Source organism: Seriola aureovittata, chromosome 3, assembly GCF_021018895.1.
Source record: "Seriola aureovittata isolate HTS-2021-v1 ecotype China chromosome 3, ASM2101889v1, whole genome shotgun sequence".
In the NCBI taxonomy this organism is placed as follows: domain Eukaryota; kingdom Metazoa; phylum Chordata; class Actinopteri; order Carangiformes; family Carangidae; genus Seriola; species Seriola aureovittata.
Genome location: NC_079366.1, coordinates 31,431,006 through 31,450,770, shown reverse-complemented (window position 1 = coordinate 31,450,770; position 19,765 = coordinate 31,431,006). Strand labels below are relative to the sequence as shown.

Sequence of the window (19,765 nt, the reverse complement as noted above, 5' to 3'; positions counted from 1 at the left end):
ATCTGAGTTGTGATTCATCAGACCTGAACACACAGACATGAGAACGCCGCTGTGAATAAACCAGAGAAGAAGAAGCTCCTCAGTCAGGTCATCAGTGGTTCATATAGTGAAGCATGAAAGTTTCAGCACATGATCTTCACCCCGAGGTTTCCTTTCAGATGTGGAGGCAATTTACATATATATATACATATATATATATATACATATATATATATATACATATATATATATATACGTATATATATATACATATATATATATACATATATATATATATATATATATATATATATACGTATATATATATACGTATATATATATATATATACGTATATATATATACGTATATATATATATATATATATATATATATACGTATATATATATATATATATATATATATATATGTATATATATATATATATATATATGTCCAGTGTGTCCCCCAGTGAACAGTTCATGATACAGCTGCAGGTTTCCAGCAGCGAGGTGACAGAGTTTATCTCTGCTGACTGATTATCACCGCTCACATTCCTCCAGTCTTTTTATGTTTACCAGACTGTGTGTGTGTGTGTGTGTGTGTGTGTGTGTGTGTGTGTGTGTGTGTGTGTGTGTGTGTGTGTGTGTGTGTTGTGTGTGTGTGTGTGTGTGTGTGTGTGTGTGTGTGTGTGTGTGTGTTGTGTGTGTGTGTGTGTGTGTGTGTGTGTGTGTGTGTGTGTGTGTGTGTGTGTGTGTGTGTGTGTGTGTGTGTGAACACCACCGGTTTGAGTCTGTTTGTTTGGTTTGATTTTTAGTTTTAAACAGAGTGACGATTCAGCCACCGTACTTTTCTCTCTCTGGCTGCTGCAGTTACCATGACAACAGAAACATTAGCTCTATAATAAAATAATAATAACCTGTGAACTCATTTTGTTACAGGACACATGTCAACATAAAACCAGTATCACATGGTAGAGTCTTGTTTTCATTCCTCCACCTGGCGACAGTCAGAGCGGCGGCCATTTTGTTTTCAGGTCATCCGTCTCGTGGACTCGAAGGAACTTCTTCACATTTGGCTCAAACATTCACCTGGACTCAAGGATGAACTGATTAGATTTTGGGGGTCAAAGGTCACAGTGACCTCACCAAACACAATTTGGTGAGGTCACTGTGAGGTCACAGGAGGAAAAACAGGGAGCACAACTTCCTGGTTTGAACTGGGGGAGACTGGGAGGTGTTGGAGTCACCGTCATGTGTTGAGTGTTACTGTAGCTGTGAGAGTTTTCAGCTGGAGTGACTCAGCTCTTTATTTCCTCTCTGCTGATTGGCTGTTCAGAGCAGCTTGTTTCCTCTGAGGCTGAACGCCAGCTGATGCCAGAGCTGCAGGATGAGATTAAACACGCAGGTCTTTGGTTGTTATCAGTCTCTGAACCTCCAGGTGCTGCAGCATCAGTGTATGGCTCTGTGTGTGTGATATGATAATATATGAAATAATAAAGGCTCCGACAGATGTGATGAGGGCAGAGTTGGCGCTGTGTGTTTCAGGGTACGTACAGTATACATGACCCCGGCTCGTTGTGACCTTCACCAACAGCCTGCAGAGTCAAACTCGTCAAACCCGCTCGCTCCGGTTTGTTAGTGGTGTCGAGCTGCTGGAAGCGACTCGGTTTGTCCTCAGTGTTCTTGCCTTTTTCCTTTTGAGTCACTGAGTCTCTGTGACACTGAGACTCTGAACACAGATGAGCTTCGATGGTTCAAACCCAACCATGTTTTCAACACCACTGCTTTCAACTTAGACACAGTGTGAGTTTTTCACATTAAAAGTTTCCTCGTCCTGTCCAAAATTATTTCATAGTAAAAGACTCGAGTTGTGTGATGGTCACTTTACACAGAATGAGGCTCAGACCTTCGCTGTTGCACCTCCATCAATTCATCACCCAGTGGAAACTGCCAGGCCTCGTCCAGAGGAACACACCTGAAGACACACACATACCTGAGCAATCACCTACACTGAGCGTGTGCGAGCCGGTGTAAACAGGAAGTAGATCGTCTCCTCTGCAGTTGTAGCATTAAAACAGAGAATGTAAGTGAACAGCAGCTGCAAAGACAACAAGGTCAGTGACACTGTAACGGCCTCGTACCTACGACCCAATCACAGCCGTGCGGATGTTCAGTACATCACTCCATCTCAGGTGATATTGTTTAATTAATCAGGTTATGTCTCATTAAAAATTAAAATGACAGCTAATAATAGATTATGACTATAGTTTAAATTTTGTTGTTCTGTCGTTTTTTTCAGTTTGCCTTTTTTGTTGTCTTTTCATGTTATATGTATTTTCATAATTTTTTACTACTTATATTTATTTTATTTATGTAGATGTATATATATATATATATATATATATATATATATAGTCTCACAGTTTTATTGTTGTTTTTTTCAATTGTAAAAAAAAAGAAAAGAACAGAATCCAAAGTTAGGAAAAGAAAGCCCTTGCTGTTGCAGTGCAGAGCTGAGACGGTCCCGTTCAGACCCAGTGATGATGTGATGAGGCTTCATGAAGCTCTGACCCGGCTTCATGAAGCTCTGACCCGGCTTCATGAAGCTCTGACCCGGCTCACTGACGCTTCATGTGAACACAGCGACATCTAGTGGCCACAATGTAAAACACACCAATACAAACTGTCTATTAGAGAGAAACTGACTGTTCCTTCATTCTGAGCAGAAGTTTAAAGTGTTATCACTGGAAAAGCAACAACAGCTGTCAATGAACAGAACATACAGTTCAATAAACATAAAGCATCTATTATAATACCTATTATAATACCTCTGTGACATGTCTTCTGTCTACACCAGCTGCTCAGGTAACAGCAGGGTTACTCCTCATTATACAACAGGTAGCACCGACAGAGTCATCTGATTGGACGAGAGTCATTCAAGGAAACACTGGGACTTTTTACTCCGTGTATCACTCCGCTCCACAGGTGTTCCATTAACCGTTATTAAGCGTCACACTAACGTCGTTATCGATCTCAGACTGTAACAAACAAAGATGAAAATATTTCAGAAATAAGGTTTGAATGAAACGATGTCGTCAGGAGAGGATGAAGGAAGAAGGTGGATCCTTCAGGAACACCTGAGGGAACGAGGAGGCGAGGCAGCAGCTACTGTCACTGCGCAGGTCAGGAACATGTTCATGTGTTGCTTAGCAACAGCCAAGCTGGAACTATGTGTTGACGTAGACAAATAAATGATAAAATAAACAACAGATCATAATCTGTTGTTGCTTATTGCACTAATATGGCGGAGAACTGTTGTATAAAAAACATCAGAGTGAGGGAGAGATGTTGTTCTGAATATCAACACTGTTGTGATTCGGTCACAGGTTCGAGGCCGCAGACCGAGGTCTGAAATCAAGACCTTAATCAGTATTAATCTGAATGTATGACGACACTATAACATACCTGCATTTTTTATTACAATAATTAAGGAAGAATCAAAAATAAAATTATATAAAGTATATATATATATATATATATATATATATATATGTAAAACACAGAAAATGATAAACATTGACAGATGATTGATTAATGATTATACAGTAATGCAAATATCAACAATAATATTAAATATAATATAATAAAAGGCTTCTTCTTTTTTTTTTTTTTTTTACAGATATCACACAGAAACATGCACAACAGAGATTATTTCTCTCAGATTACGAAATATTTAATATATTATCATATCATTTAAATATAGAATGTATAGTTGTCTGTGTCGTTTGTTTGTGTTATTTTACTCATTAGATATTTCTTGTCCGCCTCGGTCCGTGCTTCGGACCCTAACCCGCTCCGCTCTGCGGCGGTGCATGCTGGGGGACTGAGGCGGTGCATGCTGGGGGACTGAGGCAGGGCAGCAGCAGCGGCAGCCGGCTGAGTCAACCTTCACTTCTGCTTCACTTCCAGCCGTCCTGCTCTGTGCAGCCGGCTCCAGCTGACAACCTGCGGACAGTACTGTCTCTAACCGAGTCATGGACATCGGTGGACGACAGCTCACGGTTAGTTCAACTGTTTCTGTCGGTAACGGAGGTACCGGCTGTCAGACCGAGCCGGACGGCGAAGAGACGCTAAAGCTAAAGCTAACGCTAGAAGCTTGTTGTCAGTATTAGCTAGCTGCGCAGTTAGCTGAGGTGTTGACTTCTCTCTGACTTGTATCTGTAGCTTCAGGTGTTTTTTAAGCCTTTTTAAATCTGAGATGTGACCGTGTGTTTTTGTAGTTCAACACCGGAACCGACTCGGTAAAGTGGCAACAACATGATGAGACGTTAACGGCTAACATCGCTCATAGCAACACGGTGAATTCAGCTTTTCCACACAGGCTAACCAAGCTAAGCTAAGTTAGCCAATTACACTCCATCTCAGTGAAGTGTCTCGGCCGTGTAGTTTAATTAGCTGCCCTGACCTAGCTGTTAGTCTCACTCCACTGCTATCCTACTCTATTTTCTGTTCCACATCACGACTCTACTCTGCTTCCCACAGTGTCAGCGAGCCTTCTTAGCCTGCCAAGCTAGATGCTAACCGATGTAGCTACTTTAGCCTCCTAGCTTCAGAGATCCACCGACGTCAGACAGGTGAAGAAAAGGTGTGAAAGTTTGTCTGAACCGACAGAGTTCGGTCGCTGAGTTGGACATAATTTAAGAGACTGTGTTAAAGCTGCTGTCTGTGGTCCGGCTCAGCACGGCCCGGGTGTGAACTACCTGCTCCCAGGTATTTTGAGATAAGGCCAACAAAGCAAACAGACGTCTCAGAGACGGAGATATAATCTTCATTTTTATTTCAGAAACACTTGGTCACACTTTGTTCTGCAGGATTTTAAATAACTAATAACAAATGGAAGGTTCCTGCAGGAACTGGTCTGATAAATGGTCCAATGACACATGAGCATCTGGTACATTTAGAAGTAGTCAGGTTTAATCATAAAGCCCAACATCACAACCCCAGAAGCTGAGGCAGAATCACTAACTTCTTTTAAATCACTTTTTAAAACTCATTTTTATCGACTTGCTTTTATGTGATGTTGTTTTTTTATCGTCTCCATGTCGCCCTTTTATCACTTTTACTGTATTTGTGTATGTGGTTCTATACTCTAATTGTCCTTATTTACATGAAGCATCTTGTTTGTCCTCCCTCTGTAGCTCTACCTGTATCTGTCCTGCGTGTGATTCATTTGTCAAAGCCCTTTGTAAACTCTGTTTTTAATCAGATTAGCACTGCACAGTTAGGTGAAATCTAATTGAAATCTCAACCAAGTGCAATATACAAATCACAGGAGCTGCAGTTTCTATTGATGAAGGTAAAGAGTCGGCCCTGACCTACAAACCATATAGTAATAATAATAATAGTGATGATAAACTTTCTTTATATTGCACTTTTCTCAACAAAGTTACAAAGTGAATCACAGAAAGAAAAAGGGAATTGAAAACAAAGAAAAACAAATGCATCATAAACAGAAGTAAGTCAGATGAGAATATAGATAATATTATAGAGCACTAAAGATACTGCCTGTCTGATCTCAGCAGGTCGACTGTTCCATGTTTGGGGCTTTGACCCGGTCCCCTGTAGTCACCTGCTGACACCTGGAGAAACCAGCAATAAAGGAATCGTATCCTCCAGACGTACCAGAACATGTAAACATGTTTGTTTGGTACAAGACCAACGGAAATCACATTGTCATCATTTCAAAAAACACTGAAATCACAATATCTGCCAAAATAATTGCAGTATGATTTTTTTTGCATATTCTGCAGCTCTATGCAATATAAATAAAGTTATTATTGTAAAGGCCTTACCAGAGGAGGCTCTGAGCCTCTCTTCTGATTGGCTGACTGTTTTCTGAGTGATCCAATATAAATAAAGCAGATTTCAGGTAAAAACACTCAGAGAAACCAAATCCTGCAAGGTTTGGATGGTGGGTCCAGGTGGGCGGGGCTTGGTGACTGCTTTGTTGTGACATCACAAAGTTCCAGAAGTCCTGACGGCTGGTTTTAAGGCTCAGTTTCTGAATACAGGCTTGTAAAGCTGGTCGAAGAGTCTGAACAGTGTCGTCACAAACACAAAGTCTTCCTTCAGTTTGTGTCTGTTGTGAACAGCTGATCGTTTCTGTGACTGTAACAGCATCAGGTGTCGCTCCGATACGATCATCTATGAGAGGTCGGCCGATACCGAACTCTTTGTGTGTTTTGTTATAGCAGCAGCAACAAGTCTCCTACAGTAGGGACAACTGAATTACACAATGTAATAATTAATTAAATTATGTGAATTAAGACAATTATTAACAGACTGAAAAATAATTATTAAGCTATTCAATAACCTAAACCGTGCAAATAGTGTAATCAATCAAAGGCAACAAGTCTCAGATCATTAACTCAGATGTTGCAGATGTTGTACGTTGCATCAGTCTCTCACACTTTGTCAAAGTTCCATGCGGCCGACATGATGTTTTGTTTTGGCGGCCTGTCGGTGGGAGGCGGGGCTTCACTACACAGGACACAGCTTCTCAGAGGATTAACCACAGGTGATTGGTTGAAGGAGATCACTGACTAGAAGCTTTAACTCGCATCTAAGGATCACATGTTTCTAATACATATCTCTAATCAGCGGCCGATCGATCGGGGCATCCCGACCCTTAACGATCAGTTTATCATTAGAATCAGAATCAGATTTATTAGTCACGACCATGATCTGAATGTGAGCAGAGCTGCAGGTCACATTCAACAACAAAAGACATGAAGAGAGAGCAGCGTTAAAAACTTCATAAGAGCAGCTCCATTAAAAAAAAGTGTTGATGCAGCGAGTGTCTCTGATCCTCTTCAGTACTTAATAACTGGATAAATGTCTGTTAGCGCTTCACTGATTCAACACGTCAAACTGATGTGGAGGTCGTGGAGCGCCGCCCTCACTCACTTCCTGTGTTGATAAAACCAGGTTTCTAAAAACATGTCGCCTGTGGTGGATCCTGTTTCTGATCATGTCTTCTCTCTCAGGTGTAGCCAGGAGGATTCGTAGACCGCCAGAGAATCATGGAGCCAGATGTGATTCGCATTTACTCCTCGTCTCCGCCGCCGCTGGAGGACGGCGCAGAGGAAGAGGAAGACGAGTTTGGAGACTTCGGCACCTTCTCTGGCGTCCCGGGCAGCATCAGCTTCACAGAGTTCGACACCCCGACCACTTTTAACCAGACCCAAGCTTTGACCGCCACCTCGCCGCCCGAGCTCCTCAACAGCAGAGGGCTGATGGGATTCAGCCGCTCCTCTAACGGCACCCACAACCCCACTAACCAGCTGTCCAAGGCTAATGGCGTCGTGCCGCCGAGCCACCCGGGCAGCAGTCCCTCAGAAAGAACTGAGATGAAAAAGGTCGTCTCCAGCTCCCTGGGTTTCCCGCCGAGCGACACGGCTGGCGGCGAGCTCGCTGACTGTAATGGCGGCGGCACAGAAGTGCTCACAAACGGGTTCACGACCTTTGATGTTCAGGGAAGCCCCTCCTCACTGAATTCTGTCCACTCTCATATAAAAGGAACGTCCAGCGAGGACACAGGCAGCGTCCCCGTCTGCAGCCCAGAGGACGATTTTGCAGATTTTGCTGCTTTTTCCAATGCTGAAGGACACGTCTGCCCGACGGCGGCCCAGGCCCAGGTCCAGGACCAGGACCAGGACCAGGACCAGGACCAGGAACAGGCCCAGGACCAGGCCCAGGACCAGGACAGTCCCACAGGGCGGAGCCACGACGAGCGCTGTACTTTAGAGCAGGGAACGACTTCAGAGGACAATGTCAGGGACACAAACAGAACTGGACCCAACACGTCCGGCTCTGACTCTATATCTGTCCCCGCCGAGACTCTGGACCGGGACTCTCTACAAAGGGACGTAGCCTTTGCACAGGAGCGCTCCGCCTCTGAGGCAGCTTGCACTAATGAACCCCTCCCTCTGACCCGGGTGGACGTAGCTGACGGGGACGAATCCAAAGACGCCGCAGGCTGCAGCGAACACGACCTCTCGCCTGACGCAGCTGCTGACAGCGAGGCGGGACAGTCGGACGAGACGGAGACGGAGACGTCTTTCGGCCGGCCGCTGTCAACAGACGCTCTAGAGGAGTACGGTGACATGAGCACCACGGGCTCTGCGCCCTCTCCGCCCCTCCAGGGGGACACCGCCACGCCCGCCGACCACAGCCAGCTGGCAGAGGACGACGAGGACTTTGGGGACTTTGGAGACGCCGACTCATTCGGCGCTCAGGGCTTTGCTGATTTCGAGCAGCAGGAGCCGAACGGGTCGCACGGCTCTGCTGCTGCACAGGAAGCTGCACGCACCGAGGACGACGACTTCGGAGACTTCAACTCCCCCAAGCTTCACAGCTGTGAGAGGGAGGGGGGCGATGGGGGACAGTTCGCCGACTTCCCCGTCAGTGACAGTTTCGGGAACTTCAGCTCGGCTGTGGAGGCCGCAGACGGGGAGGCGGATGCAGGATGGAGTGCCTTCGGGGAGCAGCAGCAGCAGGTGGAGGGGGAGTCCTGGGCGGCGTTCAGCACGGAGCAGAGCGTCGCTCCTCCTGCAGAGAGCAGAGCGGGAGAGGGGGGAGAGGGGGGAGAGGGGGAGGAGCAGGAGCAGGAGGAGTGGCATGAAACTGAAGCTCCTGCAGTCAGCGAGGAACGCAGCAGGACGGACAGACAGTCGGTAAGAACTGGGAATCAAACTGGTCTGTCTGACTGCAGAGCTGATCAGACAGGAAGTGACATCATGATGATCAGGTCAGGGATCTGATTTAACTCTGAGTCTTTAAGATGTAGATTAAATAACATGGACAGAAAATAAAAGTGGTAGTGCAAGAAATAAATAAATAAACAAACAAATAACTGAATAAATTACTTTTTATTTTAAAAATCATTTTTCTCTGGAAATAAATAAAAAGGTTTTTAAATAAAAAGCAATTATTTATTCAGTTATATATTTATATTTACACTTATTTCTATATTTCTATATTTGTTACCTAATGTATTTATTTCATAGCTGTATTTATTGATTTATTGAATATTGATTTAAATGGCTGTCCACACTTTTCATATTCTTCTTCCTGAGCTCTGAGATAATGAGCTGAGTTCATTCACTCACACACAGTTAAATTACACACCTTTTATTGTGAAAGTACATATAATAAGAGTAATAATAATAATATTAATGAACGTGATTCAAACAAAGTTCCGAAGAGGAAGAAGAAACCAGAAGAGGAAGTTTGTTTAGATTTTGGAATCAGTTCCACTTCCTGTTTGTTCACGTTCACAACTGAAACCAACTTCGACTGTTTGTGTTAAACATGATGAAGAGCAGGAGAACAAACTCAGTGTGCTCACACACACACACACACACACACACACACACACACACACACACACACACACACACACACACACACACGTTTACTCAGAGCAGGCTCCGCCCTCAGGAATGTGACCTTGTCAGGTATTTGAAGTGAAGTCCAGCTCTGTGACTCAGTCTCAGCTGGAACATTGATACTGGGAGTGTGGACCAGTTTAACCAGTGTGACCAGTCCAGCAGGAAACTGGGTTCAAGGTGTGACCTCTCTCTGTCCACACCAGGGCTCTGAGGTCAGAGCTCACAGTGTAGTTCTCTTGAGGTCCAGCAGAGGGCGCGGTTAGCGTCACTGTCAGCTGGAGCTGAGGTGGCGTCAGAGCTCCACAGTAACCAGAGTGTGTAACCTAACAAACATCAGCTGATTAAAACACTGATAAACTCTGAAGGAACATGGTTCAGATGCTTTGGAACCGGTTCTCAACTAGAACAGTTCTTTTCTTGAAAACACTCATGTGCTACTTCTGTTAAATTCATGGGACATTTTTTAAAATGTTTTTGAAGTGACTTCATCGTTACCCAGACGTGTGTCCCTCCATGTTTTTATGCAGGAGCAAATCATTTCTACATGAACTATATTAACGCGCAGAATCACTAGAAGAGATTATTTTAGAAAATTAAAGATTCTTATTTCGGGTAAAAATGTATTTTTGATTAGTGTAAAACTTTCAGCAACAACTGTTGATGAATGTATATTTCATATTATCTTTTCATGGATGTTTCAGCCCCCATCCAGTGAACAAAGAGCAGTTGGTGAGGCTTTGAAAACATGTACAAACATTTACAATAATGGCTCCGCCCACACTGATATGTTTTAGTTTTAAAACTCAGATACAGATAAATAAATAGATACTTTATTTATCCCTCAGGGGAAATTCATGAAACATTCACTCACTCATCTCGCCTGCTACGTTTCCTCCTCCGTCCACACGACTCCAGGGTCTGAAGCACTTTCAGTAACTCTGCAGGGCCTGTTTTAATTTGAAAACTCTAGGGTTGTGTTTTATTTTGAAAACTCTGGAGTTGTTTTATTTTGAAGATTCTGGGGTTGTGTTGTATTTGGACGGACAGAAACTAAGACCTTTGTAAACGATGAGGTCACAGCCACGCTCTCTGCTGATTGGCTGTCATCAGCCTGGACTACCAGTGGTGAATACAACATGAGAATGAATGACAGTGTCACTGACCTTGTTGTCTTTGCAGCTGTTGTTCACTTACAGTCTCTATTGTACTGCTAAATGCTAAAACAGAAGCGTTGTCAAAATAAAACGGGTCCAGCAGTGTTTACAAAACCCTGGAGTCGTGTGGACGGAGGAGGAAACGTTGCAGAAGAGACGAGTTTGAAAAGGATGAGGTCGTTGTGGGCGGAGCCTTAGAGAGGATCTTTGATGAGAACAGATCAGCGCAGTGTTTCCTGAACGAGTGGTTTCTTCAGGTTAGACGAAGATCTCAAAAACTTCGGTGTGAGTTAACGGTGCTGTGCTCTCTGCAGGCGTCGCTGTCCGGCCGTCTGGAGAAGGTGTTTCACAGCAGCTTCCCTCAGACCGCCGCCCCCCCTGTGGAGGACCAGGTGGTGTCCCTGAAGATCCTGCTGGACCCCCCAGGAGGGGAGGAGGGGAAGAGGTCACCATGCAGCAGGTGAGTGTGAACCTAAAGATACAAGGTTCAGAAAGATTTCAGTTTAGTCTGTGATGTGAGATTTATTGATCCGATCAGTTACAGACACAGATCAATCAGATTCTCATCTGTAGCTTTTCCTCATTTGAACGTCTAAAAGCCTCTAAACCTCTGTTTTATGTTCTATGTTCTACATGTTCTACATGTTGAGTTGTGTTCTTACATCATCACAAATCTTTCCATCAATTCTCAAACCTGAGAAATCAGTGATTTTAATCCTGGTCATGTTTCATTTAGAGCGTCATTCTCCAGTATGGGCTGAAATACTTTCATTAAGAAGCAATAATGCAGTGGAAATGTCAAGTTATATAGGCAGCATTTTGTGTGTGTATATATATATATATATATATATATATATATATATATATATATATGTTGCTGGTAAAAACCTGCTGAACGTCTGCTTCATGAGCGATCAGAGAAACAGTCAGAACACAGGTCAGCATCAGCCTCAGCTGCAGCTCTTCCCTGAGTCTCTGTCCTCCGCACAGCGTCGCTCAGACTCTGACTTTAGATGTTTTTAACAGTTAGCGTCACCTGACCCACTGACACTGAAGGAATCCAAACTACAACTCCCATGATCCCACGCTACTTCATGACATCATCGGTCGTCTGTTGTTATTGTTTTGAATGAGAGGCAGGAGTTACAGATCTGTGTTTAAGACCCGTTTCGACCGGTCGTTTATTAACTTACTCTCTGTCTCTCTGTTGACCTCGTCTTCCTCTCGTCTCATTGGTCGGTTCAGGTCTGTGCGTGGCGGTGTGTGGACGCAGCTTCAGGACATCCACGAGGCATTCGGCCTCAGGTACCAGTGGGGGGGCTCCCACTGCAACAAAGCTCTGCTCTGCTGCCTCGGCATCGACACCAGAAACATCGTAAGTTCCTGTTGGACCCTCTGTCTCCTAGCAACAACATTTAACCAGATCTTAAACCAGTCCTTAGACGTGATTGAATCTGTGACCTTTAGTAACCTCTGCTGCAACACCACACTGACTGACTCTCTGTGTGCAGCTGTTCACGGGACAGAAGAAGCAGCCGGTCATTGTGCCTATGTACGCCGCCAGCCTGGTGAGTCTGCACATCCACACTGTCCTGTCAGTCCAGTCTCTTTAATATCACAAACATATTTAATCTCATTAACATCATTAACATCACGAACCACCACTGACATCGTTCCTGACGTGGGTAGATCAAAGTCTCAGGTTGGAAACTGAGTGTGTGAGGAGCAGGACACGAGTTCACACCGAGTGTCGTAAAAAAACTGAAATCATCACATCACATTCTTGTTTTGGTTTAAATTAAAGATGTCAGACTTTTTCTAACCTGTCAGAGGACGTCATGCATCACTGAGCCACAGGTGAGCCTCGGGCTTGTCACAATAAAAGCCCACTGCAGTTTTATTTTGAAAAGGAGACAGGTTTGCATTTCTTCTGGGGGGGTGGGGGTGGACCAGAGGACGAGTCGGTATCTGGAGTGACTGATTGTTGGTCTGCTCCTCTTCAGCAGCTCTGTGAAGTTCCTGAAACCTGCAGGTCACATGACTGATGACGAGGCAGGACATGAAACAGCTGCGATGTTTCATCTTTATATTTTTGTTCAGTGAACATTAATGTTTTAATCACTGAATCATCACTTTGGTCATGTCTAAGGAATCGTTGTTTCACAGCTGCTGACATCCTGACATGAGTATATAAAAGACGTGTGTGTGTGTGTGTGTGATATATAAAACATCACACATGCTGTTGTTGAATATCAGCTGTGGTTCTGTCAGTGTTGATATTCAGATCCTCCTCACTGAGTTCTCTGAGCGACAACACATTATGATCTGTCCCCCCCCCCCCCCCCCCCCCCCCCCCCCCCGTAGGGGATGCTGGAACCAACCAAAGAGCCTGTGAAGCCGGTCTCTGCAGCAGAGATGATTGCTTCCATCGCCCAGGCGCCTCCGCTGGCTCCAGAGAAAAGCTCGTGTCCCTCAGACGCCGTCCAGGTGAGACGCCATTATTCCTCTGACCGGAGACGGTCAGAGGAGACACGATGTCTCATGACACCATGAAGACAAACATTCACCCGAACTCAAGGATGAGCTGGTTAGATTGTGGGGTTCAAAGGTCATGGTGACATCACCAAAGTGTGGAGACTTCGGTGAGGAGAAGTCGACTCCTCCAGTCAAACAAACCTTTGTAACCTCCTCTCTCTCCTCCAGCAGGAGGCGCTCCCACCTGTCCAGTTCGACTGGAGCAGCAGCGGCCTTACCAACCCCCTGGACGGTAGGTGACCCCCCCCCCAACCCTGAACCCTGAACCCTCCCCCTCCCCCGACTGCTCATGTCTACCACACTCTTCTAACCCTCATAGCGTTTCTGTCCTGAACTCACCAGCCACGCCCCCTAACTCACAGCCAATCAGAAGTTAGGAGGAAAAAACACATGCATGAACGTGTGTGTGTGTGAGTGAGTGAGTGAGTGAGTGAGTGAGAGAGAGAGAGAGAGAGAGAGAGAGAGAGAGAGAGAGTGTGACCTCTGTAGACTCTAACGTTCCTCATGTCTCTCTGATCACTGACACTGCTGCATGTCTCTGGTTTCCTCTCTCTCTCTCTCTCTCTCTCTCTCTCTCTCTCTCTCTCTGTGTGTGTTAACCTCGGCCGCCCCCTGGCTCTGCAGCGAGCGGAGGCTCGTCTCTCTTAAACCTGGATTTCTTTGGTCCTGTGGAGGATTCAGGCTCCACCAGCTCCCCATCCATCCCAGGTCAGCAGCTGCTCCCCTCCCCCATCTTTAAATGAACCTCCCGCCTCCACTTCTCACTCGTCTGAGAGATCACAGGACACACACTTCCTGTCTGAGCTGTGTGTGTTTATCCAGATGTTTTGATGATGAGAAACATCTTTTATTTCTATTTAGTTCCATGTTTCCTTTGTGAAGCGCCCCCCCACCCCCCCCACCCCCCCGCTTACAGCTTCTCCTGCAGCATGGAGGGAGGCGGTCCATGTCAATCCAGGTGGGGGTTCTGAGGTCGTCACGTTCAGTCAGTGTGTTACCTGCAGCACATTCAGGTAGGACAGGTACACTCAGAGTGATGAGCTGATGTGGGCGGGGCCAGCACAACACACAGGTGTTTTCTGTTCCTGTCCTACCTGAATCGGCTGCACGTAACACACTGACTGAACATGACGACCTCACACCACCCCACATCTGATCACCTGAACTGTCACTTCAATTGTAGAGTCTGATCTGGATCAGGTTTCAGTCTGAGATCGAAGTCTGAGGGATCAGACCTGTGACAGAACCTGCTCAGGTGTTTTCTCTCTCCCTCCTCTCAGGTGTGGACCCTGAGCTGTACGAGCTGACGACGGCCAAGCTGGACCCGGGCGGCTCCGGCAGCCGGGTGGCCGACGCCTTCGCCCGCCTCATGTCCACCATGGAAAAGACCAGCACCTCCACCAGGTCAGGGGTCAGAGGGGGGTCAGGGGTCAGCAGCTATTTTTACCTCAGACTGTAGAGGTCATGTGGTCGTCATGATGCTCACCTGTTGCTTCACTTTCTTTATTAAATCATTGGAGTGAAAACAGACATGAGGCGAAAAGTCGACACAGCTGATGATTGAAACAATACACAAGTTTCATATGTGACAGAGTCCAGGACCAGGACCAGGACCAGGACCAGGACCAGGTCTCTGCTCCTGGTCCTGGTCCTGGTCCTGGTCCTGGTGAGCATGTGTGTGAGGTCAGGGGTTGGAGGTCAGGTGTGTGTGAGGTCAGGTGTGGTGTGTGAGGTCAGGTGTGTGTGTGAGAGGTCAGGTGTGTGTGAGAGGTCAGGTGTGTGTGTGAGAGGTCAGGTGTGTGTGTGTGAGGTCAGGTGTGTGGTGTGTGTGTGGGGTCAGGTGTGTGTGTGTGTGTGAGGTCAGGTGTGGTGTGTGTGTGAGAGGTCAGGTGTGTGTGTGAGAGGTCAGGTGTGTGAGAGGTCAGTGTGTGTGAGAGTCAGGTGTGTGTGTGTGTGTAGGTCAGGTGTGTGTGTGTAGGTCAGGTGTGTGTGAGAGGTCAGGTGTGTGTGTGTGAGGTCAGGTGTGTGTGTGAGAGGTCAGGTGTGTGTGTGAGAGGTCAGGTGTGTGTGAGAGGTCAGGTGTGTGTGAGAGGTCAGGTGTGTGTGAGAGGTCAGGTGTGTGTGAGAGGTCAGGTGTGTGTGAGAGGTCAGGTGTGTGTGTGAGAGGTCAGGTGTGTGTGTGAGAGGTCAGGTGTGTGTGTGAGAGGTCAGGTGTGTGTGTGAGAGGTCAGGTGTGTGTGTGTGTGGGGTCAGGTGTGTGTGTGTGAGGTCAGGTGTGTGTGTGTGAGGTCAGGTGTGTGTGTGAGAGGTCAGGTGTGTGTGTGAGAGGTCAGGTGTGTGTGAAAGGTCAGGTGTGTGTGTGTGAGAGGTCAGGTGTGTGTGTGTGAGAGGTCAGGTGTGTGTGTGAGAGGTCAGGTGTGTGTGAGAGGTCAGGTGTGTGTGTGAGAGGTCAGGTGTGCGTGAGAGGTCAGGTGTGTGTGAGAGGTCAGGTGTGTGTGTGAGGTCAGGTTTGTGTGTGTGTAGGTCAGGTGTGTGTGTGAGAGGTCAGGTGTGTGTGAGAGGTCAGGTGTGTGTGTGTGAAAGGTCAGGTGTGTGTGTGTGAAAGGTCAGGTGTGTGTGTGTGAGAGGTCAGGTGTGTGTGTGAGAGGTCAGGTGTGTGTGAGAGTCAGGTGTGTGTGTGAGAGGTCAGGTGTGGTGTGTGAGAGGTCAGGTGTGTGTGTGAGAGGTCAGGTGTGTGTGAGAGGTCAGGTGTGTGTGTGAGGTCAGGTTTGTGTGTGTGTAGGTCAGGTGTGTGTGTGAGGTCAGGTGTGTGTGTGTGTGAGGTCAGGTGTGTGTGTGTGTAGGTCAGGTGTGTGTGTGAGAGGTCAGGTGTGTGACATGTTGTCGATCTCTTCCTGTTTGACAGGAAGCCGAGGAAGGACGAGAACCTGAGTGAGGAAGCGGCCAAAGTGATCGCTGGTCTGCCCGACCTGTCCTTCATGCAGGCCAAGGTGCTGATGTTTCCCGCCACACTGACGCCGCTCAGCTCCCAGGCCGTGTCGGACTGAAGCCCTGCTCCCCGCTGACCACGCCCTCTGACAGCCCACCATGCTCGTCTGGCCACGCCCACTGGCTCGGTCCATTTTATCAAGTTATATATTTTTTTTGTTTGTTTTTTTGTTTGTTTGTTTTTTTCTCACGCTGCAGCTTGGCTCCTCCCCCTTTTCATACATGTTTTTTAACTTTTGTTTTTCAAAATAAAGCGAAGCATTTATCATCAGGGGAACAGCTGAGCGCTCGGCCGACGACCTGCACATGTAACAGAGTAGAGATCAGATCATTAATTTGTAGAGCTGATAATTTGTAGAGGAAGGTTTAGAAGTTTGTGCTGTTCATATGTAGAAGAAGAAGAAGCAGAAGAAGAAGAAGCAGAAGAAGAAGAAGAAGAAGCGTGGCGTGTACATAATCAGGGATTCAACGTTTCTGTTCCCGTTAGTTTTTTAGATTCCGATGATTTGTGTGTGTGGTGGGAGTGTGTTCATGTCTGTGAAGGAAACACTGGCTGAAGCTCTTTGAATCAAACTGAAGTGGAAAATATATATGACCAGTATAAATGAATACATTTATATACATATATAAAATCTCTATATATATATATATATTTATGGACTTGAAACCACACTGCCTGCAAAATCCAGCTGAATGTTTCGTCCCTCGTTGTTTCAGTTTTTACCTCCAGTCAAAGATTTTAACCCGATTCTCTTTAGTGTCAAAGAGGTTTCTGTCATTTAATGGAGCTTTTTAACAGGAAGCCCCCCCCCCCCCCCCCCGCGCCCCCCCCCCCCCGCGCCCCCCCCGATGTTTTATTCCTCAGTCTCAGTTGACGTGTTCTCACTCACTTGTTTCTTTTTACTCCATGTTGAACAGCTGTTGTGGATAAAAACACATGGTATCACTTGACAATAAGAGTCCCCTTTATAAAGGATTTATAAATGCTTCATAATTAGGTTATTAACACTTAATAAATCATAAATAAACATGTTATAACACAGTTTTCATCCATTGATGCAGGATCACTATTTGGCAAGATCAAGTTAATGCAACTACTCATTAATATTAATGATTTACTAGCATTTATAACTGGTAAAATGAGCTTTATTGTCAAATAATAACAATAACTAACTCATTAATTAGTCAGATTAATGAGTAGTAGCATTAACTTGATCTTACCAACAGAGATCCTCCATCAATGTTTGAAAACTGTTACAACTTGTTTATTGATGGTTAATGAAGTGTTAATAACCTAACAATAAATCCTTTATAAGGGGACTCTTATTGTGAAGAGGTAGCATCTCTCAGTTCTTTTGTGTTGGGGGTAAAAATGGGACGTTTTGGTTAAAACCACTGAAGCTTGCTGAAGGTTTCTGAGCAGTGACGGTCGACTCATCAGAAGGGAATTAAGGGACCAATCGTTGACCAGGTGTCGGTTTGAAACTGATGAAGTGCTTTTTGACTCTTTCTCATGTTTGGATGTTTCTTCAGTTGTTTTCGGCTCATACTACTGTCAGCCCCGTCTCCAGGAGGATTTTGCACATTGTAAAGATGAAATGGATGTAATCATAGTTCACTGTGGCTTTAGACTGTGTACAGTTAAACTATGGACTGTAAAATGTATGGGAAAATTCCTATGGAAAAAAACTGAATCACTTGAAGAGCCTGTCAAAAGGTTATCGTGCATGCCCAGGTTCTTTTCAGACGATACGTGTGTAAATTTTACTTTTAGTGTACACGAGAATTAAAATAATTTAAGAGAAAATCTCCTCTGCTCGTTTCTGTTCAAGTCAAACGTGACTTCATCATGACAGGTGAGGCTGTGGACGTCACGTGACACGTTCACTTCCTGGAGAGGCTCAAACCCACAGACTGTAAATAAAGATGGCCGACGACCCGCAGGTTTCTGAAGCTCAGAATGAGCTGCTCCACCGTCGCCACCTTGGCAGTGTCTGACTCCGCCCCTAACTCCCAGCTGATCCAAATACGGTCAAGTTTGATCAAACGGCTGCTTTTCTGCAGAATCAGCACGAGTCAGGACTGCACATAGAAACCAGGTGAGACTCTGCGCAGCGTCCACAGGTGAAACCACCAGGAACCACGTTTTCATTGGTCCCTGCTGACGCTGGAGCAATGCTAAAGTTAGCTTGATCTGTTCTGTAGCTAAGGGCTCTGCTGCTGACCGGGACCGGGATCGGGATTAGGATAAGGAACAAGACCGGGATCGGGACCAGGATCATGATCAGGATTGGGACCGGGACCAGCACCAGGATCAAAATCAGGACCAGGATCAAAATCGGGACTGGGATCGGGATCAGGACCAAGACCGGGATCGGGACCATAATCAGGATTTGGACCAGGACCAGGATCATGATCAGGGTTGGGACCACGATCGGGCTTGGGATCAGGACCAAGACCGGGACCAGAATTAAGATCGTGACCAGGACCAGGATCATGATCAGATTGGGACCGGGACCAGCACCAGGATCAAGATCGGGACCAGGATCAGGTATTAAACTCCTCACACTGGCTGCCTGGCTGTTTTAAAGTTCTTGCAGCAGCCTCCTGGTCTGATGTGGTTCTGGTCTCTGAACCAGGACCCTCAGGTCTTCAGGTCTTTCATTGTTGCAGGAGGAAAACTGGTTTTATTCTTTGATTTTATTGTTGTGAGTCTCAAACTGTTTTGATCACGTTTCTGTCTCCAGTGTGAACGGAGCCAGAGGAATAAAGTTCGATTGATTGATTGATATCAATAATATGAAGCATGTCCTCAGCTCGTCTGAGCACAGGAAGTGACCTCATTGACCCCTGCTGGGACCGGTACCAGACCCTCGGCCTGATGATGTCAGGACAGTCGAGCTACATCATCTGCAGCTGGTCACCAAGACGCACCATGAAGCTGAACTTCATTAATATGCAAATTTATGCAGAAAGATGATGAAACATCAGGACCATGTGGAAGGAGGTCAAACGTCTGTAGTTTTTACTACATGTGTATTTTATTATGTGTTATATTTTATTTGACATGTTATTAGACTGTTCACGTTCTCACTGTGTTCATGTCTCATCTTAAGGTGGAGCTCTAGGATGACGACCTACAGAGGTCAAGTTAACTTTAATATCACAAGGAAATTTAAAACCTGTTTGGTCTATAAAACAAAAAGAGAAAAGATAATTTTTCTTTTGTTTGAACAAAGATTTTCAGTTTCACGATATAAAACACATAAAATCCCAAAACTTACAGCTCCTCCAGAGTAAAGGTGTGTGTCCATGTGTAGTGTGATTATAGATTATAGATCAGCTCTAGCTTCTATATTAATACTGTGAAAGTATCAAAGCCTCAGTCCACAGAGAAATGCACACAGCCTGTATTCAGAAACTGAGCCTTAAAACCAGCCGTCAGGACTTCTGGAACTTTGTGATGTCACAACAAAGCAGTCACCAAGCCCCGCCCACTAAATGCTCTGTTCTTGGTAAAACTCTCCGCAGTATATCTTCTTATGGATATCAAAGCTTAAAACACTGGAACAATGTAAAATATGGGACCTTTAAATGAACAAAAAAGAACTGATTGCTTCTTATAAACATGAAATGTTATCAAAAAGTATTTTTTTA

The 19,765-nt window shown here is 45.5% G+C and overlaps 1 protein-coding gene across 4 annotated transcripts; it reads left to right on the top strand.

Moving 5' to 3' along the window:
- The first annotated feature begins 3,881 nt into the window (after positions 1-3,881).
- Positions 3,882-17,915, top strand: aftpha (aftiphilin a). Of its 4 annotated transcripts, none has more exons than XM_056372689.1 (10): positions 3,882-4,040; positions 7,026-8,714; positions 10,900-11,045; positions 11,831-11,960; positions 12,097-12,153; positions 12,950-13,072; positions 13,292-13,352; positions 13,745-13,828; positions 14,401-14,524; positions 16,026-17,915. In XM_056372689.1, the coding sequence occupies exons 2-10, from the start codon at positions 7,062-7,064 to the stop codon at positions 16,165-16,167; spliced, it is 2,520 nt and encodes an 839-aa protein (XP_056228664.1). In that variant the 5' UTR covers positions 3,882-4,040; positions 7,026-7,061; the 3' UTR covers positions 16,168-17,915. The 4 variants fall into 4 exon arrangements, with proteins under 4 accessions (XP_056228664.1, XP_056228663.1, XP_056228667.1 ...); XM_056372688.1 differs by having other exon boundaries at positions 13,289-13,352; XM_056372692.1 differs by lacking the exon at positions 13,745-13,828.
- The last annotated feature ends 1,850 nt before the right edge of the window (positions 17,916-19,765 follow it).

Bases quoted from the DNA above. Each gene is read 5' to 3' on its own strand.
- aftpha (XM_056372688.1), top strand. From the start codon at position 7,062: ATGGAGCCAGATGTGATTCGCATTTACTCCTCGTCTCCGCCGCCGCTG. The intron at 13,073-13,288 runs GTGAGACGCCAT...TCTCTCCTCCAG, and splicing joins GTCCCTCAGACGCCGTCCAG to CAGGAGGCGCTCCCACCTGT. The intron at 13,353-13,744 runs GTAGGTGACCCC...CTGGCTCTGCAG, and splicing joins CCTTACCAACCCCCTGGACG to CGAGCGGAGGCTCGTCTCTC.